At 39.9% G+C, this 25357-nt stretch overlaps 1 protein-coding gene across 4 annotated transcripts in view; it reads left to right on the forward strand.

Annotated features, from left to right (window-relative positions):
* LOC108732052 (protein pangolin, isoforms A/H/I/S) overlaps window positions 1-25357 on the forward strand; it is a 193674-nt gene that overhangs the window by 154745 nt on the left and 13572 nt on the right. For 3 of the 4 annotated variants that reach the window (XM_018462669.1, XM_018462670.1, XM_018462671.1), the window contains exons 1-5: window positions 5926-8015; window positions 9560-9707; window positions 19751-19838; window positions 21749-21841; window positions 21943-22077. In XM_018462669.1, coding sequence (XP_018318171.1) covers window positions 5943-8015; window positions 9560-9707; window positions 19751-19838; window positions 21749-21841; window positions 21943-22077 — 2537 coding nt within the window. In that variant the 5' untranslated portion in view covers window positions 5926-5942. Of the gene's footprint in view, window positions 1-5925; window positions 8016-9559; window positions 9708-19750; window positions 19839-21748; window positions 21842-21942; window positions 22078-25357 lie in introns of those variants that run through there. The other variant, XM_018462672.1, reaches the window with a different exon arrangement.

Here is a 25357-nt window from a genome sequence, read left to right on the forward strand (position 1 = left end):
GGTCGTCGGTCGTCGGTCGTCGATTGTCGCTCGTCACTCGTCGGTCGTTGGTGCCGAAGCCGAAACTCTCTCATTCCCGCAGCGAACCCTACCATCGCTTGGCGGTATCGCCACCCCCCAATGTCGTAGCACCTCCGCGTCAGAATCCAACCTCTCGTCGTTCCCGCGACCCTCATAGCAGCCCTGGTCGAACGAGCGAGGGAAACCCTTCCTCCCTGTCCCCAGAGCGCCTACGCCTCCCGCGTTGCCCCGGCAACCTCAGCTTGGGGTTGGCCACCACCGCCTCCGTGTGCCGCGGCTCCATTCACCGCGTCCCCTCTCCTCGTTCCTTCTCCTCCACAACGTTCTCCGCCCTCTTCTTTCCGCCGTTATTCCTCATCCTTGTCTTCCCTCTCCTCTACCCCTTCTAACCTTCCTCCACCATCCCAATACTCCCCTGCAACTCGTCCCTCTCTTACCGAGGTCGCTGCTTCGCCTCGGTCCAACCCTCGTCAGTCTTCACCCTTCTACCCTGGTTTCGACCTCGTCTCGACTGAAGTCTGCGAGAAAGGACGAAGTGAGGAAAGGGAATGCGTTGGTATAGGTATAAAAGAAACAAGAAGAAACAGTGCAGCGGTGGCAACGGCTCCTCTGGAAACCAACCGGATTAATGTATCTCGAATAATTCATGCATAATTTTGTGCCACGCGCGAGCGAGGGAATGTGCACACCTTAACACGCTAAGTCAATTCAAATGATGATTGTAAAAAAGAAGAAATGGAAAAGAGTTGGATAAAATTGCAATTTATAAATAGTTTAAATTGTGTTTCCTCCAATGAGGAGTATAAAGAATTGTTGATTGTTAAGTGCATATTGTACTATTGATTTTACAAACGATATTTAACAATACTGCAGTGATAGCATCGATTCGATATGCAATCATCTTAGAAAATACACAGATTTTTATAAATCGTGACAAGATACAATAGTCAGAAACAGGAGAATCGTTCTTGGCCAAATAGGTATTGCGTCGCTTTTCGACACGAATCCAACACCGACCCTCTTTTAGGAGGGCTCTTATACTGACGAGTTGAATTCGTTACGATGTTACGCGACTCTACGATCGAGAGGGAGAGTTCCGCTCTTGTCTGACACTTTTTCGTGACTATAGGTGAATCGAATTGTCGCTGTACTAAAGGCAGGAAGAAGAGATGGGTCTGATTCGATCTTCCGCGTGGAGGACTCGTATAGCCGTGTTGTTGCATACGAAAGAGGGAGAGAAGGGTAGCAGGTCGAAGGGGGTTAAATCGATGGTAAAATCTTGCTTTCTCTCTCCATGGACGTGGAAGAGAAATGAGAGGGCTGCTCTTGACGATTTGGCTCTTGCAACCGAGAGAGAGAACATCCGAAACTTGGAATCGGTCTCCGGCCGCCCTCCTCGCAAATTCGCCAGGTAATTCGATTATATCCGCGCAGCTCGTCCTGCGAGAGAGTCGCGATCGATAATACCCGCGTTTCGCGTCGGATCCTGCCGGTATCCGGTTCTCGGCAGTCGCAAGGTATCAGTTTTCATTGCGCGGATTTTGACGAAGGCTTCGGAGAAGAGAAGAGAAGAGAAGAGACAAACGGTTGATTCGCGATCAGTGCTCTAGTAATAAACATCAATGCATCTTTTGTAACCATTCACAGTGAATTGGACATAATATGATAAGCGTATTATTTTCCGCAACATGTTATATGATTACTTAATTAATGAATGAAAATATGCGTTGAATATTATAGACAATTTAGAAACATCTAGAACCTTTGATGTCATATAAATTTTATACAAATGAGCTTTTGCTTTCAAAGTTCGTATAAATTCTATTTATTTTCTAGTTTTTTAAATTATATATATATATAATTTTAAATTATTTTTTTGCACACGATGATTCGATTATACGGAAATGATTGATTAATTAAGGCCGTGTTCAAATATATTACCAGTACTAAACATCTATAGTTTATGTCACGTATACTCTAGATTTTCAGTATTGGCAATGTATATCCGAACATGGTCTAAGTTTTAGAAATAAAATAGTGTAGAGAAACGAATTTGCGTTTTCGGTTGCGGTCACAAAGGATGCCGCAAGAAAAAGATTTGATAAATAGGTATGTCTTACGTAGTGGTCTCTCGCTATATGGCTATCATTAAAATATGTTCCGTCTGGGTTGCTGGCGTTACATGGAAATGCGTTTTATCGGTAACGGTGGTGCTTCGAAACAGATAATCCAATTAAAAGCTACATGTACACGAAGATAGACTCGTTTTTCTCGTATTGTGAGTAAAGGCGACTCTAGACAACATGGCTAATGTACGCCAATATTAGCAAATATTACACACTCACATTACATGACATAATTATTCATATAAATGTAGGCCAATATTTACCGAATATGCGAAAAGTTGGCATGTATTAACTATGTCTTTGGAGCGCGATTGGTTTCCATTCTGAGGCCATGTTCTCGAAAAGTATCGGATATAAAAATGCACGAAAATATTGTAGTATACGTTACGTATATTATAGATTTCTCTAGTATTTTCGTACGTATCTCGATATTTTTCGAGAATAAAGCGGTAATTGATACGCGAGATTGTCGAACCATCAAACTCTCTCTGATACAATCGCAATAAAAAAGCATAGTAGTTGTAAAACATTAAGTAAACGAATATGTGTCCTTTGTGTAAATTCGAGCTTTTAAGCTTCCTCGCTTTATCAACGGTTGAAGCAAATAAAATGATTGATCGTACCGGTAATGACAACTGTGAAAAAAAATACAAAAAAAGTTCCATCAACAATTTAGATTTCACAATTAAAATCTATACTCAAAAGTAGATTCTAAAGAGATCAAAGAGGTTATAATTATTTATATTTATATAGTTACCAATATGTATCGATTTCGCGAAAATTGACGTAGTACATTATGTATTTCAATTAATTTCGGAATGTAGATGATCATACGTCATTTTGACTCCGATATTCCTCTGGAAATCGCAAATTGCAATAACGCGACAAGTAAACGGATCAAACCGTGTTGTTGCTTATTCGCGTGCGCCTAAAAGTCCGGGGGCGTGTAGATAGCGCGCGACGTACCTGAGAGAGTAATCACGCATAGTACCTACCTACCTACCTACCTGGCTGCTAGCATAGCCGATCGATTACCGTACAGCCGCGCGGTGCACACGCCTGCCTGCTGCCACGTACCGCAACTACGTGACAAATATTATCGCGATCGACCGACCCGCTGCGTTTGATGTGGACGCGTTTATGAAATGCCGACACGCCGATAATCATGCGCGCGACCAGCGCCCAAGGCTAAATCCGATTTGTAATATTAATCTCACAATCAGCGTTGCGCCTCGCTCTCTTTCTCTCTTTCCTCTCATATTTTCTCTCGCCCTTGTCCTCCCCCTTTTCTCTCTCTCTATCTATCTCTCTCTCTAAAACTTAGCTATTATACTTGTTATGTATCACTCATTTACGATACCTATACTTATACTTTGTATTTTATTTTTTATTTTATTTTATATTCGTAAAATTCATTGTGTTTGTCTATGCATACATTATTTTCATTTTGTTTTTCTTTGTAATTTTTTTTAATTTTTGTAAATTTTCTTTGTTCTCTATATTACTTTAATTTGTTTGTTCTTAAGAAGCAGAGTCCTAGAACGCGCGCGCGCGCGATAGTAAACGCTCTATCTTTCTCTGTGTATCTCTCTCTCTCTCTGTCCGACATTTTTTAACTCAGTATTTTATAATTACTTATTGTGTATCAAGATTTTTTACTTTTTCTCTACTCTTGTTACAACATTTCTATGTTATTCTTTTGTCACAATTCTATGTATATCAACTATGTATTATATATCAACTTTTAATCTTTGGTACTCTCTTATTCATTTACTTTTTTGTTTTACTTGCTCTAAACTGTTTTTGCTGCATCTAATCATCAAGCTATATTACAATTTTATTATGAATTAAAAAAAAATTTAAACAATTTTATTATGTATATATTATGCCTTGAAGTCATTGTCTCAGAGCGTAAAATAAATAATTGATTCATTCTCTCTCTCTCTCTCTCTCTCTCTCTCTTATTACTCTACATTCCTTCTACAATTGTATTCTATCTCTGTATGCTCTTAGAGGGCTTGCCCTAGAGCAGCAATAAACGCTCAATCAATCAATCAATCAATCTCTCTCTCTCTCTCTCACTCACTCACTCTCACTCTTTTTCTCTCTCTTTCCGACAATTTTTAACTGAGAAATATTCGAATTTTGTGAAATTTTTATCATAATATTTTTTACTTTATTTATTTTGACAAACGAATATTGATTATATATTTTTAAGTTGTAATTGATGTTAATGAAACGAATGCCAATGGATAATTCTACACATGTTAACAATACTATGCATTACCTGAACGCGTATAAGCATTCAAGATACAAAGTTTATTTTCGCTTTGTCTGTATAAAATTAGTCACTTGGGTTGGTAGACGGGAAACGAGTTTGATTAATCGCGAGTATAATTCACCGGAAGCGTTGTTTTTCCGATTGGGATCGTTCTGATTACAGTGCCATGGGATCGGATGTCAACGATCTACGTTTAGCGCACGCGATAAACAGCCTGAACAAACACCAGTGAAAAGGCCGCGCTTTTAACTCTGGAGCGCAGAAACAAATCTGCGTCTCTTTGTGGACTAACTTGTTTCGCGCGAGCTGGCAGAAGCGTTCTCCAAACACGTCGGGCGCCATTATGCGGCCAAATGGATCGGTATATTTAGTTGACTTTGGCCCGTATTCAGATCTCGCGCTCCCAAGATCTTCAGCAGCTGGTTGTCGTTGATGTACATATGGCTTCTCGGATTTATACTGGGACATTTAGTATGTGCTCGCTAATTGTCACGGTCGCGACTGTATATTTCTCCAGACTCACCAATTGTAACATTAGCAGACATTACATCGTTGTTTCTACAATCTTTAATCGTAGCTCAACGTAGAATGCTTTCCATTTGGTGACACAAATCGACACAAATATCATTCTATCTTTCTTGATATTCAGTGAGTAAGAAAGATAGATCGACTGCCCACTTGTGTTATTAAATGGAAAGCACTTATAGATGTGAGTTGAAAAAGAAAAATATTGTGAGTGAATTTTTAAATGCTACAGATAAAGACATGGAGGTCACATCCGCAAGATTATTAAAACGCGTCGTGCTTCAACTATACACTGTACTCTTACAGAAATTTGTGCGTTTGACGGATATCAGTTGGTATCGGAGACGAACAATTTGCTTATCTTATCGCCGTTGGCATGCGATACAGTCTCGAACTATCGCATCGGTGAGACGCGAACGTGGCGAGTCTCTTACGAGGCAAAGCAAGCAAGCAAGCAAGCAAGCAAGCAGATACGCGTGGACGCTCAAATGAAGAGACGACTGTACGTGTCTCTCATCTCGTTGTGCCCCCTCTGTCTCGTTTCCGCCACCGTCGCCACCACCACCACTCGTACTCGGCCGCGCGTTCCTGTTATCTCGCTTCGACTTCCCTCGCTTCCCCGCCGCCTCGTCCCCTCCCCCGCATGCCGTGCCAACCAACGAGTCGGGGCCGCTTTCGCTTTGTGCGCGCCGGGGCGGCGGTACATCAAAGCCTTCTAGTTCCCGCTCCGGCCTTTGACGGTCGCGTCGCGGCCGCTCGCTCAGTCATCGCTCGGTTGTAGGCGATGTCGGCGCGGCGCGCCGTAGATGAGCGGATCGCGCGCTCTCGCTCTCGCACGATGAGCAGCGCGGGTTCCCAGAGGTCAGCCGCGAGTTCGCCGTTCACCACGTCCGTCGGATGATCCGGATACGCGATACAACGACGAGTCGGTTTTCGTTTCAACGCTCATAAAACGCGTATGTATTCGTGTGATTTCGAGGCGACCGCGAATGCGTTTGGATCGTGCGATGCCGTCTCGCGGCGGCAAGTGTGCGCGTGTCAGCAAAGTGGCCACCAAGGGGCGCCAAGTGCGCGCTCAGCACGTCGCTTTGGGTTTTCTAGAAACCGAGGGAACAACTATGGCAATGGCGACGTCGACAACAACATTGACGGAGGTGACCACAACAATGACGATGACAACGGCAACATTGACGGCGACAACGTCGACGGTGACGTCAAGCGGAATGGTAGTCGCGACAACGAGAATGGACAAGCCCGCGGTAACAACGGCGTGCAACGAGGGTCGATCGCAGTGGACCGGGCGCATGCGCCAGTCCCTGGAGAGCAGCTCCGAGCCAGCCCGTGAAAATTGTACCCCCTCGGTGCATCGTTATCCGGAAAGGCAACGACGACGGGAGAGACACGCCGCGGGGAGGAAGCATCGATCAGCGAGAGATACCGAGAAAGCCACCGCTAGCACCTCATGCTCCTCGACATCGTTGTCGTCGCCGCCGGCGCTTTCCTCGCCGTCTTCTTGCGCGTCCTCGCGCCGTTCGAGCTCCCCACCGTCAAGCACCTCGTCACCAGCGCGCTCCTCCACCTCGTCGGTCACGAGCGATCCGCTAGTGATCAAGCCAGCGGTTAGAAACGAACAGCAAAGAAGCACTCCCGATCACAGCGACGACGGGATTGGGAAGCGGAGGCAAAACGCTGCAGAGACAAGACGAGACAATGGTGAGACGACTCATGGAACGACGGAGACGACGACGTCGGTATCGACCTCCTCTTCGACCACTGTGTCTTCCTCGTCGCCATTCCCCTCCCCCGTGTCCACGTCCTCCACGTCTTGCCGGACGGCAACGACGCCGCGCAGCCACGGTGGCGATCATGGTGTTGCGCACGTCTCGTCCTCTTCGTCCGCGCTTGAAAGACTGAGAAGTGCCCTGGAGAATTACGACCGTAGTCGAATCTACCTCGCCCACGTTTGCTACTTGGATTGGCGGGATCTGCCGGGTAAACGGCGTGGCGGCACCGTCGGAGGTCACGACGCGACGCGGAGCAGCGAGCGGGTGTGGGTGGTGGGGGCGGCGGATCACGAGGGCCACCATCGGACACGATTGTTGGTTGCCGGCCGCCACTGGCGACCACGTTGTCTACGCAAGGTCAACATGCTGAGCCAACCAGTGGTATACGCCGGCGGTGGCAGGGGTTCCTTAACTTCCGATCTATTCCTATGGTGGTTCCATCGTGAATTTGCTGTCACAGCGATGGCGATGCATCCTGATGGAGCCGTGCTGGTAGCCGAAAGTGCCGATTACTTGCCACCAGAAGGTGACTGCGTCGCCGCGGACGGTCTTGTACGGCTGTTTGTTGTACCCAAGGATTGCATGGAAACGCGATTGGTGGTCCGAGAATTGCGAGTGCGTCTGGCTACCGGTATATTATCGAGAGCACGCTGTGGCATTTACTGCGATAAATTTCCCTCGATTTTGGGCTTGCCCGAGGAAGAAGGTGATCACCGATTGGACGCATATTTAAAAAAATTTACACTAAAGGAAGCATTCGCGGATCTTCATCGCGCATGGCTCAGTGTTCGATCGGATACATTCGCTCGCAGCTGGACGTTACCACGCGATCGTGAGGACCATCCGCTGGCGGGATGCAATGGCGCCATATTGCCGCCTAGAATCCACCCGATGGATCAAGAGGAGGATAGAATGCTACTTGTCGAACTGCAGAGTCTCGCCAGGGAGATCGGACTGGAGGTCACCGATGACGAACTCGGCAGTTGGATTCTTGACGAAGAGAGTGCCCTGGCGCGTCTTGTTAAAAAAAAAGAACCGGACGAGGAACAACATTGCCGAGTCAAAATCGAGGTAGAGACGGATAGATGGTCGGAGCGCAATGGAGACGAGGAAGAAGATGGGAATGACGGCATTGAAGAAGATTACGGCGAGGATGAGCCTACCGCTGAGGAGGCTGTTGGACTTCTTTCAAGAGTACTACTTTGGATGGAAAGAGAACCTCTCGATCCAGGACTTCTACTGGCGGTCAGATCGATGCGCGATACCGCCACACTTATGGTAAGCACCGCGGCTGATAAGAGACAACCTCTCGAGAGCCTTTATATCGATCGGCCGCGGAAAAGAGAAACGGAAGAAGGAGAATGAAAAGAGATGACAAAGAGCAGGGAATCGTGCGCGATCTTGCGAGTTTACGAGCAGATTGAGCCAATTTCATCGACTGTCACTTGACAAAAAGCGACCAGAGGGTAAAGGAGGTTGAACAAGTGGTGGGTGGGTTACGCTACTATCCTCAAGGAGGGCACTCGATTTTGACGATACGTCGCCGACGTTGCGTCGAGGCGAACGGACGGAAAGATTAAACGAACCCTCGAGAAGTATATTCCTCCCTTCGCAATCCTGTACACGATCTTTGCAAATTAACGCTCGAGCTGGTCCTCGATAAGCACTCTTCAATAAGCTCCCTTTTGGAGCGAATCGAATTGGATATCGTGTTTCTTCCGTACGAAAGTGAACTGTAAATCCTTAACGGTATCCTTGCACCTTTTACGTCGTTGATGTTACCGCCTGAACGCACTCGTGCGATTTTCATTCAAACGCATTATGTACACTGTATCACGCGTGCGTGATAAAACAAGTACCGTAAACAGATAAAGATAAGACAATTTGTATTGGCATAATGATAAGAGCTAATGATGTTCGCAGCAACACCCAGATATGGATCTTATTATTTTATTTATATTTACACACACACACTACTGTGGACGTAATGTTTTATTAATATCTAACATAATAAATATAAAGAAATTAAAGATTTTAGATAACCTATCTTAATTTTTACGTTTCATGTTGATTCTACAATTAGTCAATAGTCTTAGAAGCTCAATGCTGACCAACTCTACTGATTCATCGATTTCGACCAATCACGATCTCGTAGACTATCCTTCAGACTCGCTTCTGACTCACCGATTACAAACTACCGACTCATTGTAGAATCATCATGTAATGTAATATTGATATTTAATCTACTTTTGTATTGAAGTATATATTGCAGTATATATATTGAAATATATATTGCAACTCTAAATATCTTCTCTTGGACGTGCAATGAAATTACAGATTAGTATTAGTATTAGTATGTATGGAGGAGAGTATAGGATCATATTAGTCCTTATATGTCTAAACCTAGTCAAAGAGCCCTCTAGATCTAAAGAGTTTCTCTGCGACTTCCGTTAAGTCAGATTACCAAATTTTTCCGTATACGTATGGAATGCAGGATTTGAACTCGCAATCTGTCGATTACGTCTGTCAATACAGTATGCGCCAAAAAAAATGCGACTCTCTTTTAATCACTATTATGTTTGCTGAGTGTGACACAGTAACGCAGTGATTGCAATTAAAGGAAATCATATCGAATAAATATTTGGTAGAAGGACAAAATATTTGTGTTATAAACAAATTTGTCCCTGTCCACTCACTTTATTTAACTAAACTGACAACTGAAGTGTTAGTAAGAGTCGCATTTTTTTTTGGCGCATACTGTATTGACGTATTGTCAAGTAAAACAATATGATGGTTATATATTAAATTTTGTTATTTTATAGGCGAGCAAGATGGGCCTGGCGGGGACGCATCCAAGCGGGTTACCCTTTTTCTGTCCGAATGGAGACCACCTGACGCAACCACCTCCCGCCCATATGGGTATACCGCCCTACGGCGCATTGGACGCGGGTAAGGCGGCCGCCGCGGCTGGTAAGTACTTTTCGCTATCAGCTACTTATTAGGACAACTGTCTCTATTAGTGTGCTTTTAAGCCAACTTACTCCTTGCCGAATTAATTATTAAATTTTGTAGCTTTTTAATTTTTAAATTATACTTGAAATCTACTTAAAATCTACTTGAATCAATATCGGTTTTTCAACTATTTTTTTATCATATTTTTTTAATCTTAAAGGTGATAATATCTATTAGTGTGCTTCTCCAAGGGGCAATGACTTTATTAATGTGTCCCCAATTTCTGTGCTTATTTACATTTGACTCATTTTGACATACTAAATTACTAAATCAGATAATAGTTGTAAGTTAATTGTTTAAGTTAGAATTGCATTAATCATTATTTTTTATACTTAATCATTTTTTTATACTTGATCATTATTAATTATACTTGAAATTTTAATGTACACTCATGACACAATGCTCCAATACAGGACACACTAATAGGGGCAAGTTTAAAATCTTGCTGTGTTACTGGACTCACATAAATTTTTCTAAACTATGATATGTATCTTTCGAAAAATATTTATTATAGAAACTTTAAGTTAAAAAGTGAATACTATCTTTGCTATTGTATACATTAATAATTTAACTTAAAACAAACACTTTTTCTTATTTATTTATACTAGTTTTCTTTATGGCTTATTTAAAAACAAAGGCATACTAATAAGGACAAATCTATTAGTAACCAGCACAGTAATTGGGACAGTTACCCTAGCAGGCATTCACATAGCCCTAAAAACGTTCTCTTGCTAGAAAAATCTTCATGGGTTAACTTTTTGACTTTACTAATAATAGCTTCTGTTCGAATTAAGTTGAATGGTTTTGCAAAAATTGTTGCAACTTAATCTGTTTGATAATCAAAATTTTCATGATACGTTGTAATTTTCATATCATACGTAATTGAAATACGATTGCAAATTTAAAAAAAGCGTACCTTCTCGTTAACAGTTAATAAATTATATTTGATATATTTGGTCCTTGCTGAAAATAAACTCGGTACGTTTGTTATATTTTAAAAATTTAATAAAATTTGGGAATAGAGAAATCACATTTAGTCTTAGTTAAAGATGAAGTGAAAATCATTCTCTCTTAAATCCCTTACATTTTTAAAAATAAGATTAAGTTTACTTAATTTTACTTTATTTGAATCAGGGTTGATAAAAATCATGTTAAAACATATTCAAAATATGTTTAATCAATATTTTAAACGTGTTTCAGGCATGTTTTTCTTTAATACTGTTTAAAACATGCTCAAAATATTAAAACCTGTTTAAAAAACACAATGTTTTGTTTTGAAAAAAACATTACGTTTGCCAACTCTGACTTGAATGTATGTAATCATGCATGTGTACATACATACGAGGGCTATGAATTAACAAACTGAATCATTGATACATACTGTGTTACTGGAACATTTAACTATCCCGAAATGATTTATTTTTGTCATTAATATTGATTCGTTAAAACCAAATAAGAATTTATAAAACTTGTTATGTTATAATCATTATGTTATAATGCCATAAAATACGTGAAGTATCACTTTCACGGAAGTAATTTTGTATTGACATTGATAGACAAAGATTACAAATTTATATACTTTTAAACGATATACATCAATTGCGTTTACATATCGTTTCGCAATATATCTTGATCACAAATATACAGCCGTTAATAATATAAAATCTCACTTCACTCTTTCAACATGAATTTTCAACTACTGACAATGCGCTCATAGTCTCGATATCCCCAATACGTGTCGGTTGAATCAACAATTCTTTCACGAAGTTAATCCGCTATTGTCCGGCCAAATATTGACGTTCCTCTTGAATTGTAATTGATGGAATACTTCTCGTCCCCGCTCGCGTAATCGACACGCTCCACCCCGTCGAGAGAGCTTTATATATAATTTTATTGTATCGAGCTGCGCAAATATTAACATGGCCGTTACAACCGATTCAAGCGAGTCCAGCTTGTGTCTGGCCTTTACGCAAACCGTTTGCAACCACGTTAACACACGTTAATCTTCGTTATAGCGATTTGGTAGACGAAATACCGAATTACGTGTAATATAAATAAATCTGCAGTGAGTATAGCAGTTCGTATTGGCGTAGCACTGGTATCAAGTTTATAAACCTTTAAATACAGATATTGCACGTTGTACAACATGGAAATGTCTTTATTGTCAAGTGCGTTTGATTCTCTCTTAAGCTAATCGTGAGCGTATTTTCGATGCTCTCGAATTGAGTCGAGCTGAAAAATCTGCAATGATAACTTCGATATCTAATTGAAGGAATATTTCTTATTAAGTCAAGAGGCACGGTGATGTCGAGATTTAAATGGAGGTTGTGAAGAGGACGGAATAATCTCTAAAGAGAGCTCTGAGAGAGACAAAGAAAGAGAAAGAGAGAGAAAGAAGATAGCAGACAATTGGCGTCAAGTATGAGAGAAAAGGGGAGAACTCATCATTAGGCTAATCAACAAGCATGCAGTTTTCCTCTGGGTCAAGGTAGTTTCTAACCGCCTATTCAGTTTTGATAGATTCTACTCTCATTCTATTCTTGGAACGCTTTCCTCTTCTATCAACTTCAAATTATCGTGGTTTTATTGTTGATATATTGCCAACTTAGCTCTTAGGTGCAACCTTGAAAAGTTTCGAAGTAGCGTCATCGCTGAAAGAGCTCAAACATTGCTTCTGCTAACTTAGGATAGTTTTCGTCACTTCACTCTTTCTCAATATATTTTTTGTCAAGAAACTTCAAGGGTTTTCTTATCATTTTGTCTATAAACAGTACAAGTAAAATATTCTTTACCCTCTAAATTCTGAAATATGTAGATGATAGCGTTTATGCATGCACGGCGGCTCTGGTTCTTTGTCTTGCAAACAAGAGAGCATTCCGTCTCTACTCTTCGCGAAGTAAACTGAGGCTCGACCTCATCATGTCCCTTTCTTTGCCGCTCCGAAACGACAATCTCCCCACTTTTAATACTTCTCCAAACCCACCACCTACTCGCCTAATCTCTCCCCCGCTACTAAGCAGTTGAATATCGTGGTAAAAAATTTTTCTTTTTTTCCGTTCACTCTATGTTCCGCACTTCATCTGCTTTGTTCTCTACCTTTTCCTTGTCCACTCTCTATCCCCTTTTCTGCCTCCCCTCTCCCTCTTCATCTTCCTTTCCTTTATTTTTGATTTGTGATTCTATGATTTATTTTCTCGCTTGCATGGATGTACATATATTTTTAATTAGCTTTACTTTTCAATCTCTGTTGCGCGTGTTTATTTAAAAACTCCATAGCAAAGAACGAGCAAAAGAGATGGATGGAAAAAGAAAGGGAAGTGGTAACGCAAATGAAAAAAACAGGAGGGAATGAAACGTAAAAAGGGTGGAGACACGGCCACCAATAACAATCCTGACGTTCCGTTTCAACAGGGCTTCGCCATTGATCCGCTTAGCTTCTCTCTTTCTCTTTCCTCCGTCATATTTTCTTTTCCTTATTTTCTCCTTTCTTTATCTATTTTTATATTTATTATTATACTGATGTCTGTGCCCTTTTCTTGTTTTTATTGTTTTAGGTTTTCTCACATTTCTTTTTCGCTATAGATTCTTTATGTTCAAATCTTTGCATTTCCCAGTTTTGAAAAGTGACGAACACCGATTTGTTGCTAATTTTTTATTGAATTTTTTCGATTAATTTCGATTTATTCTGTTCTTTTGTTTCACTAATGCTGGAAAAAGTGTTATTCCTCGCAGTTTGTAATTAAGGGTGGCAATTTATAATTAACAACGATCCTGTATTTTGCAATCGGAGTATGCAGAGTAAAGTTCGCTAATAACCTTAATAAGTTAATAATTAAAACCGTGTTTTATAAAAGTAACTCAGATAAAAGCTTGATTGATTATTCAATTATGATTTAATCAACAATGATATTACGAATAACATTAATTTGTTTCGAGCAAAATTAATATCATGAGAAAGGATTTAGATTTAGATATGTACCGGTCTTAAGGTAAATAATCGCAAGTACCGCTTTGCATCGTCTGCACTTTACCAGCTTCTTATTAAGTTCTCAGTTGTCGATGATATTTCCATTGCTGACTGCTACAATTTTTTAGCTTTCGTAATCTTTTATTTTCTTTTTTTTACCTTTAAGAACAACAATGATAACTACACATTTAAGATTTTGATAAATTATGTTCTCTGCTTCTTTCGCAAAAATGTATCGAGTTTTAAAGTTCTCGATACATTTAAAGAAAAATTCTGGCGATTAAATAAAAAAAAAAAACAGATTTCCCAAGATATGCAATGTTAATTTCATAATATTGTTGTACAAAACAATTTTTAAATTCTAATTAAGATTGACTTAACTAAATAGTTTTGATAAAACTTTTAATACACTATATCTTATCTCAATAATATTCCAATGTATTTCCATAAAATTGTTTGCAAAAATTGTGACTGCGTATTTCTTTTTTTTTATGGATTAACCTCGTCAAATTTTTATATAATTGATGTGTTACTACCTTTTAAAAATTAAAAGAAATAAAGTAAATAAAATATTAATAAAAATTAGGTAATTATATTTCAACAAATAAAAGTAGGACTACGAGCCAGTTACAATTATGTAATTATATTTATTAGTAGATAAAATTTCTTAAAGAAAAAAGAGATAATTTTTGCTATTTCTTTTTAGACCGCTTCGCCGTTTCCACTCTTATTTCCATTGCATTCATTCAGTTTCTGAACCTGTACTACCGGTTTCCCGAAGCCGGATGGATAGAATTCACGACGATAAGGTTTAATAAAGCGAAATATAGACGAATTCGCTCGCTCGCGGGATTGGGCGAAGCTACGAGAAACGATTGGAAAAAAGAGTTCTCGAGCACCGACCGAGTTAAAATCGACTTGGATGGAAGCAGGAAAAGAGTGAAGCGAGCAAATGGAAGAAAGAAAGAAAGGAAAAGAGAATATCGCGGTACACGGAACATCGGAAACCTGAGTTGTTCGAGAATAAAAGAGTAATTTTCCGGATGGTGAGATGCCGATAATGGGGTTGCAGACTGCCGAGTCAACTGGAAAGTGATTAAGCACACATGACGGAATCCACGGATTCGTCAGGATATTACGAGGCATCCCTATTCTCCCATTTCTTCGCTCTCTCATTCGCATCTTCTTGATCCTTCGTTGTCTTTCCTCTTTATTTCTCCTATATTTTCGACTCTCTCTTTCCGCTCTTTTTTTTTTTACTTATACTCCCAATTTTCAGTACTCTCTCTGGCATTGTATTAGACGAATAGAGCTTTCGTGCTCTAACGAATATGCATTTCGATCTAACCAGCGTTGAACAGACTCACCTTCAGTCTCTTTTTATCATTAACTGAAATTAAATCATGCTTGCACGATTTTAATCCTACCTGTTCCCAATCGCTTGTCTGGAAATTCGTTGAATACCAGAAATTTTAGTTTTTCATTTTGTCTTCTTATTCTGCATTATTATCACAGATATCGAAATCCTATATTGACATTGCGGATAGGCTAACGCAATCAAAAATTAGCTGCTGCAGCCAATTAAAAATGCTATGCCATATTTTACCATCTAATTTACTGCAGCAGTCAATCTTTTTTTTCAGTGTGCGATTAAACTTTAAATCTTTTCTTAAATCTTTTCATAAAAGAAGGTAGTTGAAATAAAAAAGTAAATAACTAGAACTTGTAATATAATAAAAATTGGAGTGTTCGCATATACACATAATGTATAATTTATTTCATGATTTCTACGTAAAGCAACATAGACGGATATATCGTGTTGCACGCGACACATAAATTCGTGTGCGCAAGATAAAATATCGGATTATTACTTTTACGTGGGATTAAATTTCGTTTCGGCAGCCATTGTTTTCACGGGCTCGAGTGTGCTTCGTTATTCAAATGAGATTAAAAGCCCGGGGCTGAGTGGGAGCCCGGTCTCGTTACAGTCGAGTGGCTAATCGTCGTTATGCGAAGATCGAAAGTAGCTCCATTGTACAAAAAAGCTCCAGCATCCGCGAGTTTTACATACGTCGTCGAATCGTTTTATCTTTTTCTGTCGGTATTACAAATAAGGTCGTAAAATAAAACTTAATATATTGGTTTCTCGAAAGAGATAACAAATCCAACTACAAAAAAGGATAATAAAAAAGAGAAATAGAATCATTTGACTAATCTGATTATTTAAAAAGAAATATATATTTGTGACGAAACTATTTCTCGCTATTTAAGAATCAACCTATATACACAAGTGACAATAGACAAAAATATAGAATACGGACGATTATTCAAAATCACAATTGTTTTCGCGAAATGTAGCCACGCTTCGTTATTTCAACGCAAACGGGAGACGGAAGTCCGATCTCTTTACGGTCGATCAGTCGACAGTCATTATAGAGTTGGGGATTGAGAGTGGCCCTATCCGGAGAAAACCACGCGTTGACCGATTTCAGCACGCGCGAAGGGATGAGAGAGAAGAGCCAGATTGTCACGGGGAATATGCCTTCGGGACATGATCGCCCGCAAAACGCAAAAAGGAACGGGGTGGAAACAGACTGGAGAGTCCATCCAATCCGTTCGCGTATACTATACTCGCCGAATGACATAGAAAGAAAAAAAGGGAATGGCGGGGAGAGAGAGAGAGAGAGAGAGAGAGAGAGAGAGAGAGAGAGAGAGGAAAGAGAGAGAGCCGTATTGGCCTCGTCAAGCGGTTTCAGGCTTGCCGATATTCCGGGCGCTTCTCGTCGACCCTTATGAAGCCAATTACACTTCGCCTCGCCAAAGGCACCCCACTTATATCCGCGCCCAACATTTCCCGAGCTCTCTTGAAGCCGTGATCAGTTCCGCGGCACGTACTAGTTACATTAGATACCAATGTAAAAGCGATATACCTTGTCCGTTATTCAACCTGTGATAGCTATGTACATCTAATTTTACAATTTGTTATCCGAGTGCTGTAAACTTAGCTATCTTCGATTTAAATTACGTGTACTTTTGCCAAAATTGCAAGTTTCATGTTTAACAGGAAAATAGTTCAAATAATTAAAGTATTAGTAACGATTTATTACAAAGTATAAGTAATTAAAAATTTGTAGATTGTTATTTTATTTTTAAAAAATTTTCTATTTTATTTTTAAAAAAAATAGAATTATTTAGCAATATCATTTATGCCTGTTTCTATTAATGTAAATTAATTTTATAAATAAATTAAATTATTTTGAAGAACTCTTACATAAAGTAATACTCAAAATCTTACAAAATGGCAGTAAGAGTCAAACACAGATAAAGGTGCGTAAATATATAATCGTTTTATTAAAACCTCACAGACGTTTGGGGTCCAATTCGGATCATCCTCAGTGTAAAAAAATTGTGGTACAGACTTCTTATGAGTTTTCCTCACACTCCACAAGATAGCTGTGAATCAACCGCTTATATAACATTGCCCGACCGATGTTCAAACACGTACATCGTACGACTGGTGGCAAATAGAGTTTAACTTTAATCTCGGGGTTCAATTTACTCTTCATCTTTTTCTATAGCTCTAAGAAACAGAAGAGTAAACTGAACTGAGATTAAAGTTAATTTACATTAATAGAAACGGGCATTAATTTTTTGTTTGAAAACAATCAGATAAGCTTTTTCAACAAAGGACTATGCCCAGTTTTATAAAGGAATTTAGGCCCTGAATGAACAACTTTGAGACATGCCTAAAATTTTAAGGTATCAAAGGAGAATCAAAAATTCCATAAGCCTAACTTTATAGAAGTTTCCTGAGTGCTATATTTCAATTAGGCAATTAAAACCTTTTGTTTCATACTTTGAGTGTCTCTCCCTTCTTCGTCGATTAATATATATCACTTATAACTATTCATTTGGGATCCAAAAAAGGTTTCAGTTGTCTTCGTCAAGATTTGACATATTCCAGATACTAGATGATTCGAGAAATCTCGAACAAAACCAGTTCTACATGGTACACAATACATGATTATAATAGCGAATTTTGAACAGCTGTAGCACTCAAGGGACTCATTTTACAAAGTTGTGCATATGGAACTTTTTAATCCTTTTTTGATGCTCTACAATCCTAGCTAGGTCTGAATGCTGTTCAGCCAGGGCCTAAACTTGGCATAGTTCTTTTTGACGGATTGTTCTATACAGGGTGGCCCATGTAAAGTGTTACAAGCTATTATCTCTGAAAGTGTGTGTCAAATGACTAATATGTTCAGACAAAAGTTTTATGACTTTGAGAGGAGCATAAAATGGTACCATTTGTTTGACCTTGAGTAGCGTTGTCAAGGTGAGAGCAAGGCCACTTTGAATGTTTTAAATGGAACTCCCCATTTTTTATTACATATTCTTGTTACTCTCTTACCTCGAGAGCTTTCCAAAACACTATAATTAAGTTCAGCGAGGTAAACTACAAGAATGTGTAATAAAAAATGGGGAGTTCCATTTAAAAAATTCAAAGTAGCCTTGTTCTCATCTTGACAACGCTACCCAAAGTCAAACAAATGGTACCATCTTATGCTCCCCTCAAAGTCATAAAACTTTTGTCTGAACATATTAGTCATTTGACACACACTTTCAGAGACACCCTGTATATCTCATAATCTATGTAACGTGGACTTGATCGATCGCAATTATTCAAAAATGGTATTGATATCGATATCGTTCATCGGTCTGGGATGAATTATACGGCATTAAATTTCAACAACGACTATTCTCTGGACGACGATCCCGAATGGCGTGTGCATTCCCACTTCGTGTTGGGTGCTAGTTACAGAGGGTGCGGCCGTGCACGCTGATCAATGCTTGTTCTCTTGGCACGAAAGAGAGAAAGCTCGACCTCCGTCACTTCGTATGTTTATATTACAAACCTACGCGATATTAAAAGCATAGTTTTCTTTTCTTGTTCAATTTCTTTGATTCCATCGTGTGATAGTACTATTTAATTTACTCCATATATATTAACATGCGAATCGAAGTTTTCATTGGTGTGTGCGTTTTGTGATATTCAAAATTTTTAACATCCATAATGATAACATTAATAGGTAATTTATAATATTGTGAAAAAAATCATTATTCTCTTTGAAATAATCGCACGCATATTTAATTTTACTTTTGATAATAAAAGATAAATGAAACTTTTATCTTTTATAAATATTGTAGAATATAAATACATAGACTTTTTTTTATAAGAAAATAGAAATTTAAAAAATTAGAATAACGCATTGCAATAAAATTCGCTTGTGTTTGTCGCGATTGCCCAAATATAGGAATTTTCCGTGTATCCATTCATTACCGGTTCGGTCTTTCGTGATCTCACCGCGATTAAATTGAACATCATCACTTAGTGACCGTAAAATTGGTCACGCTGCCAGCTAATGATAGATTAAACGTGTTATGACACCGTTAATCACGGGTATATGAGATGCATCCATGATTAATGGCGGATTTATTTTATGTTCTAACGTTCGCACATTAATTCACGAGAACTTCAATCTTGATTATCAAAGAAATAGAAAATATAAGAATGAAAGTAAAGGGACGTGACAAAAAAAGTTCTAAGAGTCAAAGTGAAATCTCACTCCAAAAGAGTTAAAATACTGCTACTGTTAAAAATTTGCACTTCTCTCTCTCTCTCTCTCTCTCTCTCTCTCTCTCTCTCTTTTCTTTTTTTGTGAGATATATTCCAAAGGAAAAAAAACTGACTGGATTGAATCTCATTCTAAAAATGTAAAATTTCATTTCAAGAAAAGAGTGAAAATCTGCGACTCTTATTCAAGAGTGCAAATTTTTCATTTTTTTAAATAGTGGCAGTATCTTAACTGTTTTGGAGTGAGATTTCATTCCAAGAAATTTAGAGAGCAGAACGGAAAAAAAACAAAATATATAATTAGAAATATGTAGGGATAAATGGAAAAAGTTTGTATTGATATTGTTATTTGATATTGAATTTAAAAAAATGGTATATCGATGCATTTTTTTGTTGTAGGTCTCACGAGAGCACCAATGTACCCCTTCTCAACGGGCCAGTACCCATACCCCATGCTTAGTCCAGAAATGACGCAAGTTGCGTCCTGGTAAGTAGAAAAACATATTTATTATCATTTAAAAATAGAATTTTACGTCAAATATTATTTGTTTATTTTTTTTATACCTATATCAAACATATATAGTTTGATAAAAGCTTCAATTTAATATGCAATACAATTACATCCATGTTATTCTACGATTGGTTGCATTACAATATAACGTAATATTATTTCAATTTTAATCAAACATATATTCAACTGTGTGTTGAGAGCGATATTCAATTTCGCGATGTAAACGCACGCGTCCATAGAACAAGAATCGTTTTACATTCCCATGTGTATACATCCTACATATACATATATGTATATGTACATTATATTATGTTTTATATTAATTACGCATTAAATAATCGATTCGTGTTTCACAGTAACGCAAATGAAAAGTAATGGAGAGCATCGGATTTCGATCGCGCGCCGAAGCGATTCTTGGTGATTTAAAATCCCGACACTCAACGCAGATCGTATATCACGAATTGTGCACAAAGGCTACTAAATATTCATAAAAGTATCAGCAAAATACAAGGAAAACGTTATATGACGAACCTTCTCAATAAATTTTTCGTTTTAAAGTAAATTCTCTTTCAATGTAAAGTGCGCGAATTTACATGATAAACGTCGTTAGAGTTTCTGTGGTTCAAAATATGCCCACTGATCTTGTTAATTTCCTCTTGTTAGTAACGATTGTCGGAGTTACACGATATTTAAAGCCGACTTTTTATTAACAGTTTCTATTGCGATATTTCTTACAATGTCAATTATGAGATTATCTACCTTTAAAATAAGACACGTATTCACATTCCGGTTCAGTTTTCTGAACAAATCTGGACATTGAATAAGTGTGGGCTGCTGGTCAGTCGTCCTCAGTTCCGGTCTATTACATCGGATACGGAACTTCGCCTTATCCTTGTGGTCCTCATAGACGTCACCCTCTTTTCGCAAGGAGACAAGTCCTTACGAACAGGTTTTCGTTCGAAGCCGCCGTTTCCCCTGCTCGTTATTTGCTTTACGCCCGATTCGTCCCAAATTGCGATTTTCCACGGATGATTAGGTTTCTTCTTCTCAATTAGAAGGACCCACAATATCCTTATTCGATCGACAATCTAGCGCGCGGAAAACTGTTTGGACGTCGACATCACAGCGTGCCCAGAATCTAACTCACGCGGTTTTAAAGGGGTGGCGCCCATCCTTGAAAAGAGAAGAGTGTGAGTGGAGGCCACTTGCAATAATGAGAAGGTCGGCAGCGTTTTTATTACGCGAAGTGCATGGATCTGGTCTCTGTGTTCTTGACAACTTGGAAATGCAAACAGGAGACACAAACTAATTACTCTTACGAGAAGCAGTTTGTTAATCATAATTAATTAACTGTATTGCTGGTCGCGCGATGCTATACAAATATCATTATAATATACTTTACTCAATGAATTAGTTGTAATATCGTATTTGCGATATCACAAAAGTATACATTTTTTACAAGAATAATTAAAATTATTATCAATTATTGGTCAGTTGTTTAATTAGGAAAATAATTCAAATTTAAAGATACTTAAATTACAATTAATTATTTTCATTTTGTTCTTTTCTTTTTTAATTGCTAAAAATTAAATTTTTTAACATTTTGATTTTTTTCCATTGAATACATAATTTACCAGACTTTAAAATTTAATTTACGTACAATTTTACAAATAGCAATTCCCGTATATAATTTATTCAAAAATTTCATACCAGGTATGGCAAGATCGATGTTATTATGAAACGAGCAAATATATAAATATATTAATCAATTTCCTAGAAAATTCCCCACTAGCGTTCAAATTTCGAGGAAATATTTTACGGGAACTCTCGTCCCGGAGAAGACACATCTGGCAATGATAAAAACTTAATTAAATAAATATTTACAGGCACACACCGAGCATGTATCCCATCTCGCCGGCAAATGCGGGTTTCCGAAGTCCATATCCCACGATACCCATTACAAGTTCTAGTTTACCAAGGTTAGTAAAAAATATATTTAATATCGATAAAAATCGTTTTCGCCGTGCTTGTTTACTATTATTTATAACTTTCGAGATTAAACTGTACCTTGATTTTTCAGTGATCTCTACCGGTTTTCACCGACGGGCCTTATGCCTCCGCATCCTGGTCTGAGTCCACACGCACACGCGCTAGCGTCGCATGCGTTGGTATCAGCGCCGAAGGCGGATCACTCCACCCTGGATCACAATCACAGGTTCGTTATGACTCTCAATTTCGTATCGCTGGCGACATCTGAACAGCTAGCTACAAAGCCAGCATCGATTATTCCCATTTTATTTCCCGATATCCTTTGTCTTTCCACTCGGCTCGATAAACTTTGCGGGATTAACCACGAAGTTTATCTCAACTTCGGCATCGCTGTTGATCGCAAAAATATTGAAACATTTAAAGCAATGACTTACAAGTGATCTAGTTTATATTAACGATCTAACGATCAATTATCATGATGACTAAACGTACAAGAAAACTTTGATGTACAAGAAAAAAAGAAAAAGAAAGAGACATGCCGCAAAAAGAGGTGTCATAATCTTTGAAACGATGCGGCATAAACTTTCAAAGACAATTAATGAACTTGCCGACTTGCCGCTTGGAACAGTTTTATCTCTACCGGCGCTTGCAATACCATCGTTGATTAATTACTCTGCAGCGAGGTTATAATTAATTTATAACACGTCGTCTTTTATTCGCACACTAATAAAATAGCTATACGCGATGACTCGTCGTCTATGAGTTGATAAATCGAATGATAAAAAAAATTTATACGGAAAAATGAATTTTATTCTTATCCAACGTTAAACAATATTCTAAAAAAATAATCACACATACTTCCGTATATGTATTGGAATATATATGAATACAAAAAATGGAATGGATTTACCGAGAGTTACTATGATATATGAATCACAATTTTCTTCATTAAAAAACATTTACTTCAAGTATAATTGGATCATCGTGCATTATAAAAACAACTAAAAATATATTACAATAGTTATATTATATCAACCCAAATAATCTGCAATTTATTGAGCCATAAGAAGAACGCTTGATAAACGTTGATGAACGAATCAGTGGATAACTGTATTATTAATTGGACATTATCTATCATCGAGTGATACTCTGTTACAAGGATATTCTGAAGATTATCCTGCAGATATTATCCATCGGAAAACTCAGTAGAATTCTGCGAGAATCTTCCTAACCACCCTACGATTGTGTGCCGATGCAGCCGTATCCCATGAAGCGTAAGCGCTACGTGCTTGATGCTTTTGCTTGACGATCGATAATAATATCCGAATAGCGCTGACAGCTGCAAGACACGAGTCGTGTACCAACGCAGCGCGTCTGCTGATAAGGAAGCGTCGTGCCGAGGGTGAGGATAGTTGCGGCGCGAGAATCGTAGGGGGTAGCACGTCTCGACTACCCCGGAATGTTTGGCCGAACCCTTCGTCGCGTGCACTCTTCACTCTTTCGCTAGTTGAGAGAGCACGTATAACACTTATCGAATGATTCTCTCGACACAGCGTCTGCGCCTGCTACCCCGACGCTGCCGCCGCCACCGCCGCCAGTTATGTATTGATCATTACCTCTTAAACAGATTTCTAATTTACATTAGTACTCGAGCGATCGCTCGCCCTGTATCCGCGCAAATACAAAGACGCGTGCAACACGCTTTGCGTCTTTTCTCTCTGTGCTTCTCTCTTCCCCCAACACTCTCTCTCTCTCTCTTCCTCTCCCTCTCTATCTCTTATACTCTCTACATTGCGCGCAAGTGCGAAGCATCATGAAGGACCAGCTGACTCATCTTCCTAATCCATCAGCGACGCATCCACAAAGATGGTAGTACCGCATTTTCAAATTCTCATAAAACTCGTTACACATTTACATCCACATCAGTCTATTGTTGCTGCATCAGTGATACAAAGAGCCCTTGATTCTCTATTTAGAAAAACAGATTGGATGTTTTCAATTTCAATCTTGGTGAATAAACCGTGAGAATGCTGTGTTTTCCAGAGACTCTGATCTTGTTGATTTCATTTGAGAATAGGAGTAATCAGTCAACGTGAGTGCAAAAATTCAAAATTCGAAAAGTCACCATCGATCGTTCAGTGACCACATACATGAAATCAGACGTACAAAGATCCCTCGATAGGAACGTTGATATCGAGAAAGGATAAAATTCTTCGAGTAGAGTGCCATCGCACTCGCAAGTGATCCATCTTGCTAACACGCCGTACTGCTGGCGAGTGGCAGCAGGATACCCAGGTTGATCGGTAGTCGACGGCAGCGCCGCGACAATTGGTCAGAAAAGGAAGAATCACAGAGGCACGTAGAAGAGGAAGGCCACAGAGAATGCGATATTCGCTGCGTCCCCCCCACGCGCTCCCAGAATTGTAGAACCGGCTGATGGTAGGGTTGTCTCTATCGCCGCGAGAGCCATGAATCGCGATGATGCCACCCATCTCGCGATGCCACCCTCGCGCAACCCCGCACTACCCGCCCTCCCCCCTTGCACAATTCCCCCGGCCACCCCCAGACTCGCCGATAATCAATCGTCGTAACACCGGTCGGTGGTGATTCCGCTGACGCCAGAAACGAGCGCGTTTGAGACGCGACGGAAAGTGGGAGAGAGATACCAGGTACCGTGGTGCGCGAAGGAAAATCTGGCGTGAGGATACGCGAAGGCACGCCGGAGACAAACGGAAATCGAGATCAGCGAAGAAGACGAGGTGTCAACGTGTATCAAGAAAGGGTAGAGTTTTCGTGCGAGCGTTACGCGACAAACGTCACTGGAAATCGAGACGAGAGGGTGCGTTTTCGTGATACAATGAAACGAGTACGCTATAGTCGTCGATGAGATAGACGGGGTGTTTGGTAGGTATATAGAGCCAACCCTCTACTAGCGGCGGCGAGAGGAGCGGGAAGGGGGAGAGGGGGAAAAGAGAAAAGCAGAGAGAGAGAGAGAGAGAGAGAGAGAGAGAGGGAGGGTGGCGAGAAGAGGGGGTGGAAGACAGACAGAGAGAGCGAGAGAGAGATATGACGAATGGGTGACCGTGGGATGCCGCCCCTGGAGACATTTCACCGCACGAATCGCCGGGTGACGAAGTCGCGTCAACGACTGGCGCTGGCAAAGCGGTGGCGGGTGGACGCGAACGTGTAAATGAAGCCGATCAACGACAGCCTAGCAATGATGGTGTCATTAGACACGTCGTACGTAGATACGACGCGCGGCAAGTACGACGGCTACCACGTATATCTCGGAGACTTCCGGCGGAGCGAGGCTGCCGCCAGCGTCTGGCGGACCATCACGGACGGCGCGTAAGTGTGCGCCACCGCGTACGTGCTGTTTACAACGCTGACCGGTTTACGGGGCTCCGTTTCATCATTTTACGCGCTCGCTCTAACCCGAGAAAGCGTGGGGATGTGAATGGAGAGTGTAAATTGTCGAGTGCCGCGGCTGGAGCCCAACCAGCTTG

This window comes from Mycetomoellerius zeteki, unplaced genomic scaffold (genome assembly GCF_001594055.1).
Source record: "Mycetomoellerius zeteki isolate Tzet28-1 unplaced genomic scaffold, Tzet1.0 scaffold145, whole genome shotgun sequence".
NCBI lineage: Eukaryota > Metazoa > Arthropoda > Insecta > Hymenoptera > Formicidae > Mycetomoellerius > Mycetomoellerius zeteki.